We start from the raw sequence: 17,092 nt of genomic DNA on the forward strand, positions 1-17,092 counted from the left end.
AACTACCTGAAGTAGTTAGCAGTCCCACAGAGTCATGGAACGCGATTGTACATATGTTATTAACATAATTATGAATGTTCTACATTTGAATGATTAAAGTTAAGTGCTTTAAAATTCATAGTCAAAATGTACACCATCATAATATCGTCATTCACAACTGGCAAGCCATGTTGATTGATATTGTTTTCCAAGTAACGGTGTGACAATTAAAATTAATAAATTACTTTAATAATATTGGCTGGGTTTCCCAAAGGAAATATGCATAGTGAGTATGCATAGTGAGTGGGCGTGCTTGTTGAGAAGAACTCGCAACAACACCCCCTTTCACTGTGAACATATATTCCGTGCATAGATGTGCCACACAATGGTAGGCCTGAGGCCTATATGGTAGGCCTGAGGCCTATATTGGTAGGCCTGAGGCCTGCCATACCGGCCTGACCGGTCAATAAAAGAATGCTGAATTAACTAGCTTGTATTGGTAACTTTGACTGCACAATAGCCTCCCGTTTAACCTCCTTGTATAGGTCTATTTATTAACCCACAGTCGAATGTTATTCCATTTAATTCACTTGCACAATGGGACAGTAGTGTTTTCATATAAGCCTACATTTACCTTGCTGACATCACTTCGCCTCTGAAATGTAGGACTGCTGGACAGCTGACAGTAGGCTCTCTTCACTCTTTAAAAAGAAAAAAAGGAAGAAAAAAAATGCAGTCAATTAGGCCGCACACAGGCTTCTGTGTGTGGCCTAGAGGGGTGTGTTCAAGCTACGTGCAACACAACATTTCTTTGGGAAACCCAGCCATTGATTGGCATACTGACTGTGCCGAATCATATAAAGAACTTTACAGAAAATCTCACCTTGAATTGAACAGACTCAAAATACAGTTTCCTCATTCCTACTCTTACAAACACTGATGTCTTTCCCATCTACTATATAAAAAATTTAGTTTTTGTAGGTGTGTGCATGTTTGTGCAGATAGATATGTATTGTGTGGGCGTGTGTGCATGTATTGATTGGTTTGTGGTTTGACTGACATTCGTTGATATGGCTTTTTGTTCCTGGCAGTACAAGAAGTTGAACAGAATCACAATGTGTTTTTCTTTCTCTTTTCCTTTGCCACAATCATTTGAAACTGAGAGCAGTTTCTGTTTCTGTTGTGACTCTGCCCTCAACTAATGACAGATCTGAGGTGACCAAGATTTTTCAGTGGCCGGCCCCACACTTTATTTATTATTATTATTTGAATGGAGTAACCCTTTTTGGCACGCTACTTGTCCCACAGTTTTGATGGTACGCACTTGAGCCATGATGTTAGGCCAACAACAAACTACAAAATCATCCCTCCAAGATATGGGATGCTATTTGGCCTAACATCAAACTAGGCAATCGCAGAGCAAACAGCCCTCAGCTCTATCCTAACCAACCCTTTCTCATCATTTGCAGGGTGCTACAGTGTGATTATTTGCCCCTAAAAATAAATAAATCATTTAAGAGCACTGTATTGCTAGTAAAGATTACAACTTACTGTAATCTTTTCCATCCAAAGCAAAAGGAAATGTGAGTATTTTACTTGCATTTGCCCTTAAAAATAGATGCACGATAGAAAGAATTACAGTTGATAAGATGACAGCCATCCTTTCAATCGCATAATGATTAGCAAGTTTTGTACCTTTGATTAGTTTGGATGAATTTCCCATCAAAATGAAAAGCCCTCGAGCATTTCATAATAGCTCAGTCATATACTATAGGTTTTGAACTAGTCAAATTTTCTTTCATTTTACTTTAATTTAACCAAGGATGTTTTAAAGAACAATTTCTTATTTACAACAATGGCCTGTATTATACATTTTCTTTTAGAATAAAATCCCTATAATATACATTTTGCACAACAAAATCAAAGTGATTGTTTTGGTACTGCTTAATCTTTTCGGTGAACATGATACTGTAGTGAAGCTTGTGTTATGGCAAAACAGATGGGAAATGAGCGAACAGGAATTTACAGTTAGACAGGCTGATCACGCAATGGCACAACGAATACAAACAGTACCCTTGTGTAGTAGCTGTTGGGGAAATGTCACCTTATTCCCGCATCCATCCGGCACACAACTTGTTTATGGTGCATGTGACAATGTGGAGGAAAGGAGGTTCAGTATAACAGCTGATTTGCGTGTAAAGTTTGTGTGAAGTGGCAGTGATGTTGTATCAACATAAGCACTGGTGAGGTGACCTTTTAAAGTGTATAGATTTTGTGTTAGTGTATAATCAGAACTTTCCTATAACATTTCGACCTGTCTCTGAACCATACTACAATAATTAAGTCAGAGAATAGCCCATCTACAATCTCACAATGTGTACAATGTGACTCCTTGTGATCAGCTATTTTGGAAAACTTTCAACAAAAAGAAAGAAAGAAAGAAAGAAAGAAAGAAAGAAAGAAAGAAAGAAAGAAAGAAAGAAAGAAAAAAGGAGAAAGAAAGAAAGAAAGAAAGAAAGAAAGAAAGAAAGAAAGCGTGCTAAATGCCTAAATTGTAAATGGAAAGAAGTTGGGTTGGTTAACAGAATGGTAGGTTACTCAACTGAAAACATTATTGCATGGACCCATGGTGAGAAATGCATTCATCAAAGCCACAGTAGTAGACCAGTCCTGAAATGGAAAAACCCCTTTAGAAAATGACCCTGTATAGGCATTCTTGAGGAAAAGTACTTAATGGGTTGTTTCTATATGATTTTGATGTGCTGAATCCATTTCTGCCGTATGCCGAGTGATACGGGTCACCGTGTGGTCAGAAATTGAGTAATTAGCATAATTTATCAAAAAAAATGGAAATGGGCTATAATTCTGATAAATAATTCTGCTTGTTTCTATATGATTTTGATGTGCTACGGGTCACCGTGTAGTCAGAAATTGAGTAATTCACATTTAGCATTTAGCATTTTTTGAAAGTTCAATGTAACCCAAATAAGAATCCACAGTATGTCGGTGAAATAAGTGTCCCTGTTTTTTTGAATTCCTCTTCCAACAACATGGTGATGTTTTAGGCAAAACAAAGTAATGTATACATTAGGCCCCTGGTGGTGACCCAAAACACATTGAATTCAATGGAGCGACATTCTATAAATAGCTATTCTATAAATATAATGAGGATTTCTGCTTTGTAGAACTCACCCCCAGAATGAGTTACAGCCACATAGCTGCACTGTACACATTAGTGTCTGGTGCTCTTGAACCCGGGGATATGTGAACCAAGACGGTGAGTGCATGGTTTCTGGCCGTTTTATAGGAAGCAGAAGTCCCCTAAAAATATGCCGTTCCATAGACTAAAATGTATTCTTGGTGAATACATTTAAATATAGTGAATGTCAGGGGTCAGTTATTGGTGTGAACTGTGAAGTAGTTAGGGTGGCACTACTTTAGGTTGGTTGTAAACCCAATGCATTACTCAGAGACATATATCTGAAAAGAAAAGAAAAAAGTTCAGGAGGGGAGAAGGGGGGGGGGGGGGGGGAGTGGCAAGCGTGTAGAGGCAAGGAACCCTGCAGCCATGACAGCAATGGAGTCCTATGGAGAAACGGTGTTTAGCAGAGCACAAGCACCAGACTGAGAACAAGTCAATGGTTTGCTGCAGAAAAACAAAATATTACATTACACACAACTACACCTATCTCACCCGCTTACTGAAAGTTTGGATCAATGAAAACACATTTTATTTCAATGGAAAACAAACTGTTTCTGTTGAAAGTAAGTGCCAGAGAAGGATTTGCAGACAAGATTGTTCAATGAACTGCAAAGTCACCTGTGCAAATTGGCATTGTTAGATGTCCATAGTGACAGTTACTGTACGTGGGTGACATCGGTCTTTATACAGTATATAGGGTATTGTAGAAACCTCAGACATCGAAGTAATCTGATGATGACTGAGAGCGGGTGTGACAGCGAGAGTGAGAGTGAGACAGAGAAAAGTAGACAGAGCATGCGAGAACTTCTTGCATCCAGTCTCCACAGCACCACTTCAAGGTCCCCAAAGGGGTAAAGTTAGATCACAATACCTTGGACAGCTTCTGTCAAGTCTATACAGCGGATCTCGCCAGCGGGTTAGGTCACACTAACTTGGACAAGGGTGGTGTCTCCATGGCTCCCATCACAACACTAGGGGCAGGGGAAGATGCTCCCTTGCCCTTGACCACAAGTTGCCCTCCAACCCTCTTTCAGCCTACACTACCACCCGCCACAACCTCTCTAGACATCAGCATCTACATGTCCTCTGGGGTAATGGATAGGAAGAATGAGGGAGGGCATCTGATGCCGACCTTCCTTAACTCGAATGGATCTGTTCAGTCGGTCATCCTTGCCAAGCAGCTAGACGAGGTTACACATGACAACACCCCTGGAGGCGCATACGAGCTCACAGAGGTCACCTCAGTCGTGGACGAAGCAAGTGAGACTGATGGCAACAACTGGTCAAAGATGATGGTAAATGCCAGACAGAGCAATGAGAGCATTGTCACCAGCACCACTGACTGGACCCCCGACACCACCGACCAGAGCCCCAAACCACCGGCACCTCTGAATGAGTCCTCCTTTACTATCCTTTACCAGGTAGTGTTACCATTCCTGTTAGCCGGGTTCGGGACTGTGGCAGCGGGATATGTACTAGACATTGTTCAGCACCGGAAGGTGTTTACAGATGTGACCTATATCTTCATACTGATTCCAGGGCTAATGGGGCTCAAAGGTGACTTGGGGATGACACTGGCTTCAAGACTCTCAACAGCGTCTAACACTGGGTTGATGGACAAGGCCCAGGACATGTGGAGAATGATCATAGGCAACTTGGCCCTCATCCAGGTCCAGGCCACTGTTTGTGGTTTTGTCGCCTCTATAGTTGCAGTTATTTTTGGCTCTATCTCAGAGCGACAGTTCAGGCTGGGTTATGCCGTTTTGCTGTGTGCGTCCAGTGTGGCCACCGCATTCATAGCCTCTCTGCTGCTAGGGCTGATGATTATTGGTGTGATCATTGCATCCAGGAAGGTGGGGATCAACCCTGACAATGTGACTACACCCCTGGCTTCCAGCTTGGGAGACGTCATCATCGTGTCTCTGCTGGCAAGCATCTCAACTGGACTGTATGTGCAGCTAGAGAACAATTACTATGTCAACACATTAGTGTGTATGCTGTTCGTGGCATTGTGTCCTTTGTGGGTGCTCATTGCTAGGGGTGTCCCCTCCACCAGGGAGGTGCTTTACTTAGGCTGGAAACCTGTCATATTCTCTTTGTTCATCAGCAGCATTGGCGGTCTCATCTTAGAGAAGACCGTCTCCAATCCAAACTTCGATGGCATGGCTGTCTTCACTCCAGTAATCAATGGGGTGGGAGGAAACCTAGTCGCAATTCAAGCCAGTAGAATCTCCACCTATCTACACATGAATGGCCTTCCCATGGGGGACCCAAACCCGTCTGCCAGGAGGTGCCCCTCACCTTGCACCACCTTCTTCGGTCCGATGCTGAATTCTCGCTCGGCCCGTGTGCTCCTGCTCCTTGTTGTCCCCGGACACCTGGTCTTCCTTTACACCCTCACCGGTCTGAGGTGTCGAGGTAACCCGATGTTCACCTTTGTTGCCTCCTACTTAACTGTTGCACTTCTGCAGGTGATGATCCTGCTCTACCTGGCTAACTGGATGGTTAACTGGCATTGGGGCCATGGGACAGACCCTGACAGCTACTCCATCCCCTACCTGACAGCCACCGCGGATATGCTGGGGACCGGCTTCCTGGCCCTGTGCTTCCATGTCCTCCGTATCCACACATGAATTGCTGCACCTTCCATGGAACTCGATGTCAACAGTCATAACAGCTACTAGAATCACAGTCACACCTTGTGTCACAGGCTTCCAATTGATACCACAAAACTGCTTCAGCAAGCATCTGGACGAGTATACCTCAACCACAGCATGCTGGAATGGACAACACACTGAAGACAACGGGACATGGCAACCACCAAAGCCAGTTCATCAGCTTTCATCCTTCCAAACTGTGCTACTCCTTTATTTTGTTATTTTACAAAGTACTACTATACTGCAGGGATCAGTCAGTGGCTCTTATAAATGGGTTCTCTTTGGTGATACAGGTAAGATTATAAACAAACAAGAATGATACGAGTATCATTAACTGTCAGGCGAAACAAGCGCGGTCTCCATTGTGCATCTGTCCGTTCGTTTCCGATGTTCTTCTGTTGGTTCAATCACTGTTTTGTTATGGCTTTCCTGTAGCTACAGTTAGCTCACAACATTAGCTGTTGTCACTTGCTTCGCGCTGCAGCATTGCAGTGTTGGGGTGCGCACGCTTATCCGACATACCATAGGAAAACGATCAGATTAAGGTTGCCGAACATGCGTTTTTTTTCATTCATACATTAAGATGTGAAGTGGTGAACAGTCGACGTGGTGAACAGTCACTTCCCACACCAATGGTGGCAAGCTCACATCAACCAACTCATTGGAGGCAATATAGTGTTCAGTGTCTTGCCCAAGGCGACTTCGACATGTGGACAGGAAGAGCCGGGATTCGAACCGCCTACCAAGGGATCATTGGACGACCTGCTCTACCTCCTGAGCCACAGCCGCCCCTTGACAGGTTGACGAACATGCGCTGCTCCGTGCTTGCGGTTATGGTAAGGTTAGGGTTTGAGGTAGGTTGTCGTTGTCGGACCAATAGTATGCTGAAACTAAAGCCTGTACCCGCAGTGTTTCAGGGCTTAGGGGGCAGCGAGCCAAGCATGACTAGGTCGCTACTAGAAGCACTATTGGTTCAGAGTCAAACTCCCATTGGCTTAGGCAGTGTTTCAGAGTATGGGGTCAGACTCCCATTGGCTTAGGCGGCGTTTCAGAGTATGGCGTCAGACTCCCATTGGGTCGCTAATACAAACGGGCCTGTTGTCAGGTTTCACCTAGTCTGGGGTCCACCTATGCTTTCTATGGCATAGGCAGCTCCCGGCAGGATCCGCCGGGAGAATCTAGACGCAGCTGCGCGACATGAGACTAATTCATTAGAGTGACAGAGAGAGAGAGAGGAGTGTGTGTGTGCTTCAATTTAACAAAGGTGCAGACGATCAGAAATCAGCAGAGAGTGATCGACATTTGCACTACTCTATGCTGAATTGAAGTGGACTCGGTCCCAGACTTTTTTTTCTCCCTGGAGATAAAAACGTCTGGGTTTCAGAGGCTAGGTTTCACCCGACTAAAAGGGTTTTAACTTTTTTCATATAGACCCTGACGAAGGAAGACCTTGTAGGTTCATATGCGTTGGACTCCTTTTTGTGCATTGCCTTGCTCATCAATAAATCATTTTATATTTTTTCACTAAAGACAGAGTGCCTTGGAATTTTTTCATTGCAACTTGCAAGTCTGCACTTTACACCTTTTGGGAATTAAGCAGTACTATTTGAAAACAAAAAACAAAATAACTAATTCATAACATTTTTTGTTCGTCATTATCGTTATGTTTTCATTTGGACAATGTTTTTTTTTAATTCACCTCAATTCAGTGGCAAAATAAATGTAGTGGAAATGTGCATGCAAATTTTCACATGATTATAGAAATCATGTGTACCCATTTGCTGAAATTCGGATAAAATAAGTAATATAAGAAAGTCACTTCGTCCTCAACTTGGTCTCCAAGGAGTGCGAATATACAGTTTTACACACATTGGTGCAGTTATTATAAGTAAAAACATGAATCGGCCTGTTATAGTGCCACCATGAGGCTGATTTGAACATTTTAAGTGCCATTTCTTCCTCGGCCTAGTGGGAATGTGCATGCAAAATTTCACTGAATGTCACAGAACACTGAAGTTGAGAGAAAGAAGACCATACAATTAACAAATGAGCATTTTAAATAGCTGACCCTAACCTGACCTCAGTAGACTATACCTAAACCTAAACTTAACCATAACCCTGTCTGACCTCAGTAATGTTAAACCATGTTAACCCAACCTTAACCCAAAAAGCCCCCGAAAGGTATATTATACAGAGAGGGTGGGGTCCTGAGAGGATTCCCAATTTCCCACCCTGGAGAATAGACTTTCAATGACACAAAAGAGCCTTTGTTTCGGTGAGTGAGTACCAAAGTAGTTTTGTTTATTTTTGAGTGGTGAAACCACTCCCTTACGGAGCTATGTGTGTGGGTGGCTGGGTGCGTCTGAGCACGAAAACAGCATGGTTGTTTTTCACCACCTGTGCGCAAACTAACACACACAAACACACACGCACATATTAACTGTATATATGGTGATTTTGGGTGTGCCAGTACAGTACAGTGACAGTACAGTACAGTAGAGGGTACAGTAGAGGGACCCCCACACGGTAACTCTGTCATTTCTCAACCGTTTCGGACGCGGGGCGGCTTGCCGGAATCGGCCGGCACCCTGGGTGCGTTCCTGCGTTTGGATCAATGAAGAGACATTTTATTTCAATGGAAAACTACAGCAGACAACTGTTTCTGTTGAAAGTGCCAGAGAAGGATTTGCAGAACTGCAAAGTCACCTGTGCAAATTGGCATCGTTAGACATCCATAGTGACAGTTACGTCGGTGACATCAGTCTTTATATATAAGGTATCGTAGAAACCTCAGTCATCGAAGTACTCTGATGATGACTGAGAGCGAGTGTGAGAGCGAGAGTGAGAGTGAGACAGAGAAAGGTAGACAAAGCATGCCGAGCATGCGAGAACCTCTTGCATCCAGTCTCTACAGCACGACTTCAAGGTCCCCAAAGGGTTAAGTTAGATCACACTACCCTGAACAGCTTCCGTCAAGTCTATACAGTGGAACTCGACAGTAGCCAGCGGGTTAGGTCACACTACTTGGACAAGGGTGTCTCCATGGCTCCCATCACACCACCAGGGGCAGGGGAAAGTGCTCCCTTGCCCCTGACCACAAGTTGCCCGCCAACCATCCTTCAGCCTACACCACCACCCGCCACAACCCCTCTAGACATCAGCATCTACATGTCCTCTGGGGTAATGGATAGGAAGAATGAGGGAGGGCATCTGATGCCAACCTTCCTTAACTCTAATGGATCTGTTCAGTCGGTCATCCTTGCCAAGCCCCTAGACGAGGTTACACATGACAACACCCCTGGAGGCGCATACGAGCTCACAGAGGTCACCTCAGTCGCGGACGAAGCGAGTGAGACTGATGGCAACGACTGGTCAGAGATGATGGTGAATGCCAGCCAGAGCAATGAGAGCATTATCGCCAGCACCACTGACCGGAGCCCCAAACCACCAGCACCTCTGAATGAGACCTCCTTTGCTATCCTTTACCAGGTAGTGTTACCATTCCTGTTCGCTGGGTTCGGGACTGTGGCAGCGGGATATGTACTAGACATTGTTCAGCACTTGGATGTGTTTACAGATGTGACCTACATCTTCATACTGATTCCAGGGCTAATGGGGCTCAAAGGTGACTTGGGGATGACACTGGCTTCAAGACTCTCAACAGCGTCTAACACTGGGTTGATGGACAAGGCCCAGGACATGTGGAGGATGATCATAGGCAACTTGGCCCTCATCCAGGTCCAGGCCACTGTTTGTGGTTTTGGCGCCTCTATAGTTGCAGTTATTTTTGGCTCTATCTCAGAGCAACAGTTCAGGCTGGGTCATGCCGTTCTGCTGTGTGCGTCCAGTGTGGCCACCGCATTCATAGCCTCTCTGCTGCTAGGGCTGATGATTATTGGTGTGATCATTGCATCCAGGAAGGTGGGGATCAACCCTGACAATGTGACCACACCCCTGGCTTCCAGCCTGGGAGACGTCATCACTGTGTCTCTGCTGGCAAGCATCTCAACTGGACTATATGTGCATCTAGAGAACAATTACTATGTCGACACATTAGTGTGTATGCTGTTCGTGGCATTGTGTCCTTTGTGGGTGCTCATTGCTAGGAGTGTCCCCTCCACCAGGGAGGTGCTTTACTCAGGCTGGAAACCTGTCATATTCTCTTTGTTCATCAGCAGCGTTGGCGGTCTCATCTTAGAGAAGACCGTCTCCAATCCAAACTTTGATGGCATGGCTGTCTTCACTCCAGTAATCAATGGGGTGGGAGGAAACCTAGTCGCAATTCAAGCCAGTAGAATCTCCACCTATCTACACATGAATGGCCTTCCCATGGGGGACCCAAACCCCTCTGCCAGGAGGTGCCCCTCACCTTGCACCACCTTCTTCGGTCCGATGCTGAATTCTCGCTCAGCCCGTGTGCTCCTGTTCCTTGTTGTCCCCGGACACCTGGTCTTCCTTTACACCCTCACCGGTCTGAGGGATCGAGGTAACCCGATGTTCACCTTTGTTGCCTCCTACTTAACTGTTGCACTTCTGCAGGTGATGATCCTGCTCTACCTGGCTAACTGGATGGTTAACTGGCATTGGGGCCATGGGACAGACCCTGACAGCTACTCCATCCCCTACCTGACAGCCACCGCGGATATGCTGGGGACCGGCTTCCTGGCCCTGTCCTTCTATGTCCTTCATATCCACACATGAATTGCTGCACCTTCCATGGAACTCAAGAATCAGTCACACCTTGTGTCTCAGGCTTCCAATTGATACCACAAAATTGCTTCAGCAAGCATCTGGACGAGTATACCTCAACCACAGCATGCTGGAATGGACAACACACTGAAGACAACGGGACATGCCTAGCACCAGTCAGTTCATCAGCTTTCATCCCCCCAAACTGTGCTACTCCTTTATTTTGTTATTTTACTAAATAAGTCCTACTATTTGTTTTTATTCATAAATAGAAGAAAAAAGAAGCGCTGCAGGGATCAGTCAGTGGCTCTTATAAATGGGTTCTCTTTAGTGATACAGGTAAGATTATAAACGAACAAGAATGACACGAGTATCATTAACTGTCAGGTGAAACAAGCGCTGTCTCCATTGTGCATCTGTCCCCCCCTTTTATTTATGTATTTATTTATTATTATTTTAACATAGGTATGTTTCTCTGTCACAACCTCCCAGCCGTTGTTTTCGTTAGTTTCCGACATTCTTCTGTTGGTTCTCCTGTAGCTAAAGTTAGCTCATAACATTAGCTGTGTTTCAGGGCTTAGGAGGCAGCGAGCCAAGCAATAGCATGCCTAGGTCGCTACTAGAAGCACTAGTGGTTCAGAGTCAGACTCCCATTGGCTTAGGCGGCGTTTCAGAGTATGGGGTCAGACTCCCACTGGCTTAGGGGCAGCGAATCATGACTAGGTCGCTGTTGTCATGTTTCACCTGACAAAAAGTGTTTTTTTTTCATATAGACCCTGACAAATAAAGACCTTGTATTGTAGGTTGAAATGCGTTGGTCTCTTTTTTTTGTTGCCTTGCTCATCAATAAATAATTGTATATTTGTTCACCAAAGACCGAGTGCCTTGGAATTTACACCTTTTGGGAATTAAGCAGTACTACTTTGAAAACTAAAAACGTTAACTTTTTTTATTGTTATTATAAGTTAAAAAAATCACACCCGTGTGAACTGAGTGGTGTAAGGTCTTATATAGCCTGATCAGCTGTGGTCTGACGTAATGTCTGACGTAATGAAATCACACCCGGGTGAACTGGGTGACCGTAGCAACCATGCTCATTTTTTGAGCACAGACAGACAGACTAACAAAGCCAGTCGTAGGAGTGGTTTACACCACTCAAAAATGAATCGGCCTGTTATAGCGTCACCATGAGGCTGATTTGAACATTTTAATACAAGCGGACGAAATGAGTTTTCTCCGACGGGTGGCTGGCATCTCCCTTAGAGATAGGGTGAGAAGTTCAGTCACGCTGGATAGACTCGGAGTAGAGCCGCTGCTCCTTCGCCTGGAAAGGAGCCAGCTTAGGTGGTTCGGGCATCTCGTTAGGATGCCTCTCGGGCGTCTCCCAATGGAGGTCCTCGATGCATGTCCCACTGGGAGGAGACCCCGGGGCAGACCAAGGCGCAGATGGAGGGATTACATCGACTCACTGGCCTTGGAACGTCACTAATGTTGCTCTGGAGAGGGAACAACCTGACTGCCGTGTTGTGCTTTATCAACTTCAAAAAGGCATTTGACTCAATCCACAGAGGTATAATGATGAAAATCCCTAAGGCTTACGGTCTCCCTCTCAACTTACTTCGGGCAATAGAGGGTATGCGCGTGACATCATCATCAAACGCGGCATCAAAAACTGAGTGGCAAAAAAATACTTTCTGGCCTTGACAGCCCATGGATCCAAACAGAAAAGTCATATCTGATTGCATTAAACAACATTAAATAATGTTAAACTCACTTTGCCTGTTGCTTTGCCACTCGATGTGCCATTCACTTTAAGCATGCGCATACCCTCTATTGAGACCATGTACAAAGGAACAAGGGCCAAGGTGGTGACCCCAGATAGCAACAGTGTCGAAAGTCGAAGTGTCGCTTGTATTACACTGCGGCACTGGCAAACACAGAAAATTCAATAAGAGAGTGATCTGAGTCTGAGAAAGCAACTTAATAATAAAGTAATAGTTGAAATATTTACAGTATAGGATTTGGCACAGTCTTGATATTCTCGCCTCCAGATCGGACACCTTCTGAGACAAGTGGAGGCAGCCGTCGCATCCAGGAGGCGAGGTAGCCTAACTGTTGATGGCATGGTGATGGTTTCTATTAGGCATTAGGGTAAAGAAAAACTAAGGCCAGTAAAATGCATTTGTAACTGGGTTTATCATCTGTAGTATTGTCTAACGAGGACGAGACTTACACATGAGGGGCGAGAAGACTTGCAAAACACTCAGAAGGTCCAATTCGGATCGGGACAAGACTGGGCCTACTAAGTTTGACCAGTCTCCGACAGTCACGTTGGTTGGATTCCTTTCTGCAGCAGGTGTTGTTTGTAGCTGGGATGGGTTGTTGTCAAAGCAGGCGAGCTGTCAGACGGGCTAAAAACTAAAAACCTAAAACTGGCGATCGGTGAATCCGATCATTAAAAATGTTTGGTAGAACTTGAGTTGACTAGTGAAACAACAACATAAATAAAATTGCGTAGAAATAGTCTAACAAGCACAGTTTGTATAGTAACTCTGAGTGGTGGGGCGGACCCCCATGTTGAAGACCCCCAGTCTAAAGTCTAAATTCATTCAGTTATGTGATCAATTCTATCCAGAACATCTCCACTGACAAACAGAAAGCTGGAATGTTCCAACACAGGTCCAGGACCAATGCTCTGTCGTTTTGAGATTATGTGACAGACTTCGATAATGAGAGACTTCTCTGTAGGTCCTACTGCTGGCACTACAGTGTGCAGATAATATAATCAGTGTTGGAGAAGTTACAAAAAAATCGTAATATATTACTGTTACTATTATTGCAGTTACTGCCAAAAGTAACTATAGTTACATATTACTTTACTTTACTTTTTTTTCTCGTCCCCAGTAATTGCATCTTTTGTCCCCTAAAGTGTCACACTAAACGTAACATACCCAGTTCGTTCCTAAAGATTTAAGGCCTGCCCTTCTGCATCCGATAATTCACATGTACAGACAAGTGTGCATCGTTTCCGTATCCACTCTAGGGTCTATAGCTAGACCGGATCAGCTGCCTGCAAAGCAAATCCATCCCAACCCACTGAACCCAGTCTACCATTAATAAACTAATGGTAAAACTAAGTTACTTTTGTAAAATAGTAACATATTAGTAATATTATTGCTCAAATTGTAAAGTAATTAGTTATATTATAGTTACTGGAAAAAAGTAATACTATTTAAGTAATAATTTACTTTAGTTTCCAACACTGAATCAATATAGTGTAGGTTCAATTAGGCCTTAATTCAAATGTCTCTCTAAACAAAGGCACCCATTTTTAGCAACTCCGCAATATATTTTCTAGATATATTGCCCCCCCCCCCCCCCCCCCCCCCCCCCCCCCTCTCTCTCTCTCACTCACTCAGATTCCTTTACAGGATCTCCTCACTGGTCAACAAAAACACCTTGAAGACCTTAACAGGAGCCCTCGTAAAAGGTTTCTTCGGCTATGCATGCACCTCTTGGTACCACAGCACCTCAAAGGCCCTTAAAACGAATACCGGACATCTCACCCCGGTGAGTTGTCTTCACTTGTTGACATGTCGGGGTGAGTTTCAGTTTCACCCCGGAAAGTGAAGACATCTCACCCCGGTGAGATGTCTTCACTTTCCGGGGTGAGCTGTCTTCACTTTCTGACATTGCGGGGTGAGTTGTGGCACCCATTACAGTAGGCATAATTCAATTTCGGATCTAACTATCGGTTCCTACAGACGTGCGCAGTCACGGCTAATTATTTATTTATTTAACAGTAAAATCCGGTGAAACACTTGTAAGGAGTAGAGCGTCTCTCTCTCTCTCTCTCTCTCTCTCTCTCTATGCAGCATTGAGGGGGGGGGGGGGGTCGTTTGTGGATAATGTTTGCGCTTCAAAGGCTACACAGGGCAATCTGGCCCAGTTGTGGAAGGACTTGGAAAGGAACGATCTGACCATCATGGACATGCTAACGATTGCTTCTGAAGTGAATGCCCCAGTGTGGAGATGAGCACACTGCACTGCACACAGCACAACTTTTGACCAAAATGGGACAGCACACTGCACACTGCACTGCACACAGCACAACTTTAGCACAACTTTTGACCAAAATGGGACAGCACACTGCACACTGCACTGCACACAGCACAACTTTTTTCTTCTATCACTGAAACAGTGTTTTTGTAGATATGACAACTTTTTAGTGTTTTTGTAGCAAACTGATGTTTTTAGATATGACAACTTTTTACTATATTTTTTAGTTTACATTTTTTCTATACTTAACTTTTTTCTATATTTTTTTGTACAAACTGATGTTTTTCTAAACTTTTGATGTTTACCTTTTTTCTATATTTTTTGTACAAACTGCTGTTTGAACTTTGTTTACAATGTTTCTATATTTAAATAAACGACATTACATTTGACCGTACATTTGACTCTTGTGTTATATTCTTGTGAAATATTCAGTAAAGTATAGCTCAAAGGCTACATATTCAGTCAGACTTTTGGTGAGTTGTCACCCCTAAACGTGAAGACATCTTTGATTGATTGATTGAAGAATTTATTAACAGTTTGCAGAATTACAGTACATTTCAAGCACAAACTCAATACAAAGGCTGTTAACTGTGAGTGGACGACCCAATTAAGCATTACACTTGTTTCCAATAGGGTCCACCATGTTCAAATCATCAAAACATTTAGAGACGTACAAATAGACACTTCTATAGACAGAACAGGAATTCATCATAAAGGAGGTAAAAAGGGAAAATAAATATATACAGTGAGGGGAAAAAAGGGGGGGGCGGGGGGGGGGGGGGGGGGGGATTCAGATTTTACGGGGGCCAGTTTCGAATTGCAGCCATCCGTAGGTGCCCTTTGAGAGCGGTTTTGAAGGAGTCAAGGGATTCGCATGTCTTAATGACAGTTGGTAGGGCGTTCCACATTTTGGTGGCATAGGAGCGAAAATAATTTAGTCCCTTGTTTGTGCCGAATCTGGGTTGTACATGGTTCGTTGCACTCCCTCTGGTGTTGTGGGTGTGGACTTCGTTAACATTAAGGAAGTATCTAGACAGGTACATGGGTATCTTGGTGGTGTATCGAATCTTGTGGACCAGACCCATTGCAAGATGCTGTACTCTGTCGTCGACCCTAAGCCATTCCAGCCTGTCGAAGTGGGCAGGGGTGAGGTGGGTTCGAGGGGCTAGATCAAGTAGGAGCCTGACCAGTTTGTTTTGGGAAGTCTGGAGCCTGGTTTTAAGGGCCTTTGAGGTGCTGTGGTACCAGGAGGTGCATGCATAGTCAAAGAAACCCTGTACAAGGGCTCCTGTTAAGGTCTTCAAGGTGTTTTTGTTGACCAGTGAGGAGATCCTGTAGAGGAATCTTGTTCTATGGTTGACTTTTTTGATTACGTTGGTGGCCATTTTATCACCGGAAAGATTAGCCTCCAGGATGGAACCTAGGTAGGTAATTTCATCTTTACGTGTGATAACATTGTCACCCACTCTAACCAAGAAGCCATTTGCCTTGCTGAGATTACTAATAGAGCCAAAGAGAATGGATTCAGTTTTTCCCAGGTGTAAAGATAGTTTGTTATCAGCGAGCCAGGTGCAGATTCTACCGAGTTCAGAGCTGAGGGCATTTTCAACCTGCAGTTTGTCCCTGTCCGAGACCAGCAGTGCTGAGTCATCTGCGAACAGGAACAAGTTGCAGTCACAAGCTGAAGTCATGTCGTTTACATATATTAGGAACAGTAGAGGCCCTAGTATGCTTCCTTGTGGAACGCCACAGCTCACTGGGAGGGGGGGGGGGGACAGTGTTCCGTTCACTTCCACCATCTGTTCTCTCCCCTCCAGGTAGGATTGCATCCAGCTCACTGATGTGCTATCGAAACCAATTGCTTTTAGCTTGTTAACCAGTATGGAGTGGTTCACGGTGTCAAAAGCCTTTTGGAGGTCCAGCATGACCATGCCGCAGTATTTACCAGCGTCCACCTCTTGTTGATGTGGTCGCTCAAATAGAGAAGGCATGTGTCAGTGGAGTGGGATGTTCTGAAGCCAGATCTCACCCCGAAAGTGGCCAAAAGTGAAGACATCTCACCCCGGAAAGTGAAGACATCTCACCCCTGGAAAAGCAGGGGTGAGATGTCTTCACGTTTAGGGGTGAGTTGTCAGGACAACTCACCAAAAGTGGCAAAAGGGGTGAGTTGTCTTGTTACCCTTAAAACAAGGCTCCAGACCTCCCAAAACAAACTGGTCAGGCTCCTACTTGGCCTCACCCCCCGAACCCACCTCGCCCCTGCCCACTTTGACAGGCTGGAATGGCTTAGGGTCGACGACAGAGTACAGCATCTCGCAATGGGTCTGGTCCACAAGATTCGATACACCACCAAGATACCCATGTACCTGTATAAATTAATGTCCTTAATGTCAACGAAGTCCACACCCACAACACCAGAGGGAGTGCAACAAACCATGTCCAACCCAGATTCGGCACAAACAAGGGACTAAATTATTTTCGCTCCTATGCCACCAAAATGTGGAAC

The 17,092-nt window shown here is 44.6% G+C and overlaps 2 protein-coding genes across 2 annotated transcripts; both read left to right on the forward strand.

Moving 5' to 3' along the window:
- Nucleotides 1-4,134: 4,134 nt before the first annotated feature.
- LOC306938015 (solute carrier family 41 member 1-like) lies at nucleotides 4,135-5,814 on the forward strand (the record flags this gene model as incomplete). The annotated part of the gene is made up of 1 exon (XM_079522038.1): nucleotides 4,135-5,814. One exon carries the CDS (start codon nucleotides 4,135-4,137, stop codon nucleotides 5,812-5,814), a length of 1,680 nt encoding a protein of 559 aa, XP_079378164.1.
- A 2,837-nt stretch (nucleotides 5,815-8,651) lies between these two features.
- Nucleotides 8,652-10,539, forward strand: LOC306938016 (solute carrier family 41 member 1-like; the record flags this gene model as incomplete). The annotated part of the gene is made up of 2 exons (XM_079522039.1): nucleotides 8,652-8,700; nucleotides 8,816-10,539. 2 exons carry the CDS (start codon nucleotides 8,652-8,654, stop codon nucleotides 10,537-10,539), a joined length of 1,773 nt encoding a protein of 590 aa, XP_079378165.1.
- Between the last annotated feature and the right edge of the window lie 6,553 nt (nucleotides 10,540-17,092).

This window comes from Electrona antarctica (genome assembly GCF_951216825.1).
Source record: "Electrona antarctica genome assembly, chromosome: 15".
Classification (NCBI taxonomy): domain Eukaryota; kingdom Metazoa; phylum Chordata; class Actinopteri; order Myctophiformes; family Myctophidae; genus Electrona; species Electrona antarctica.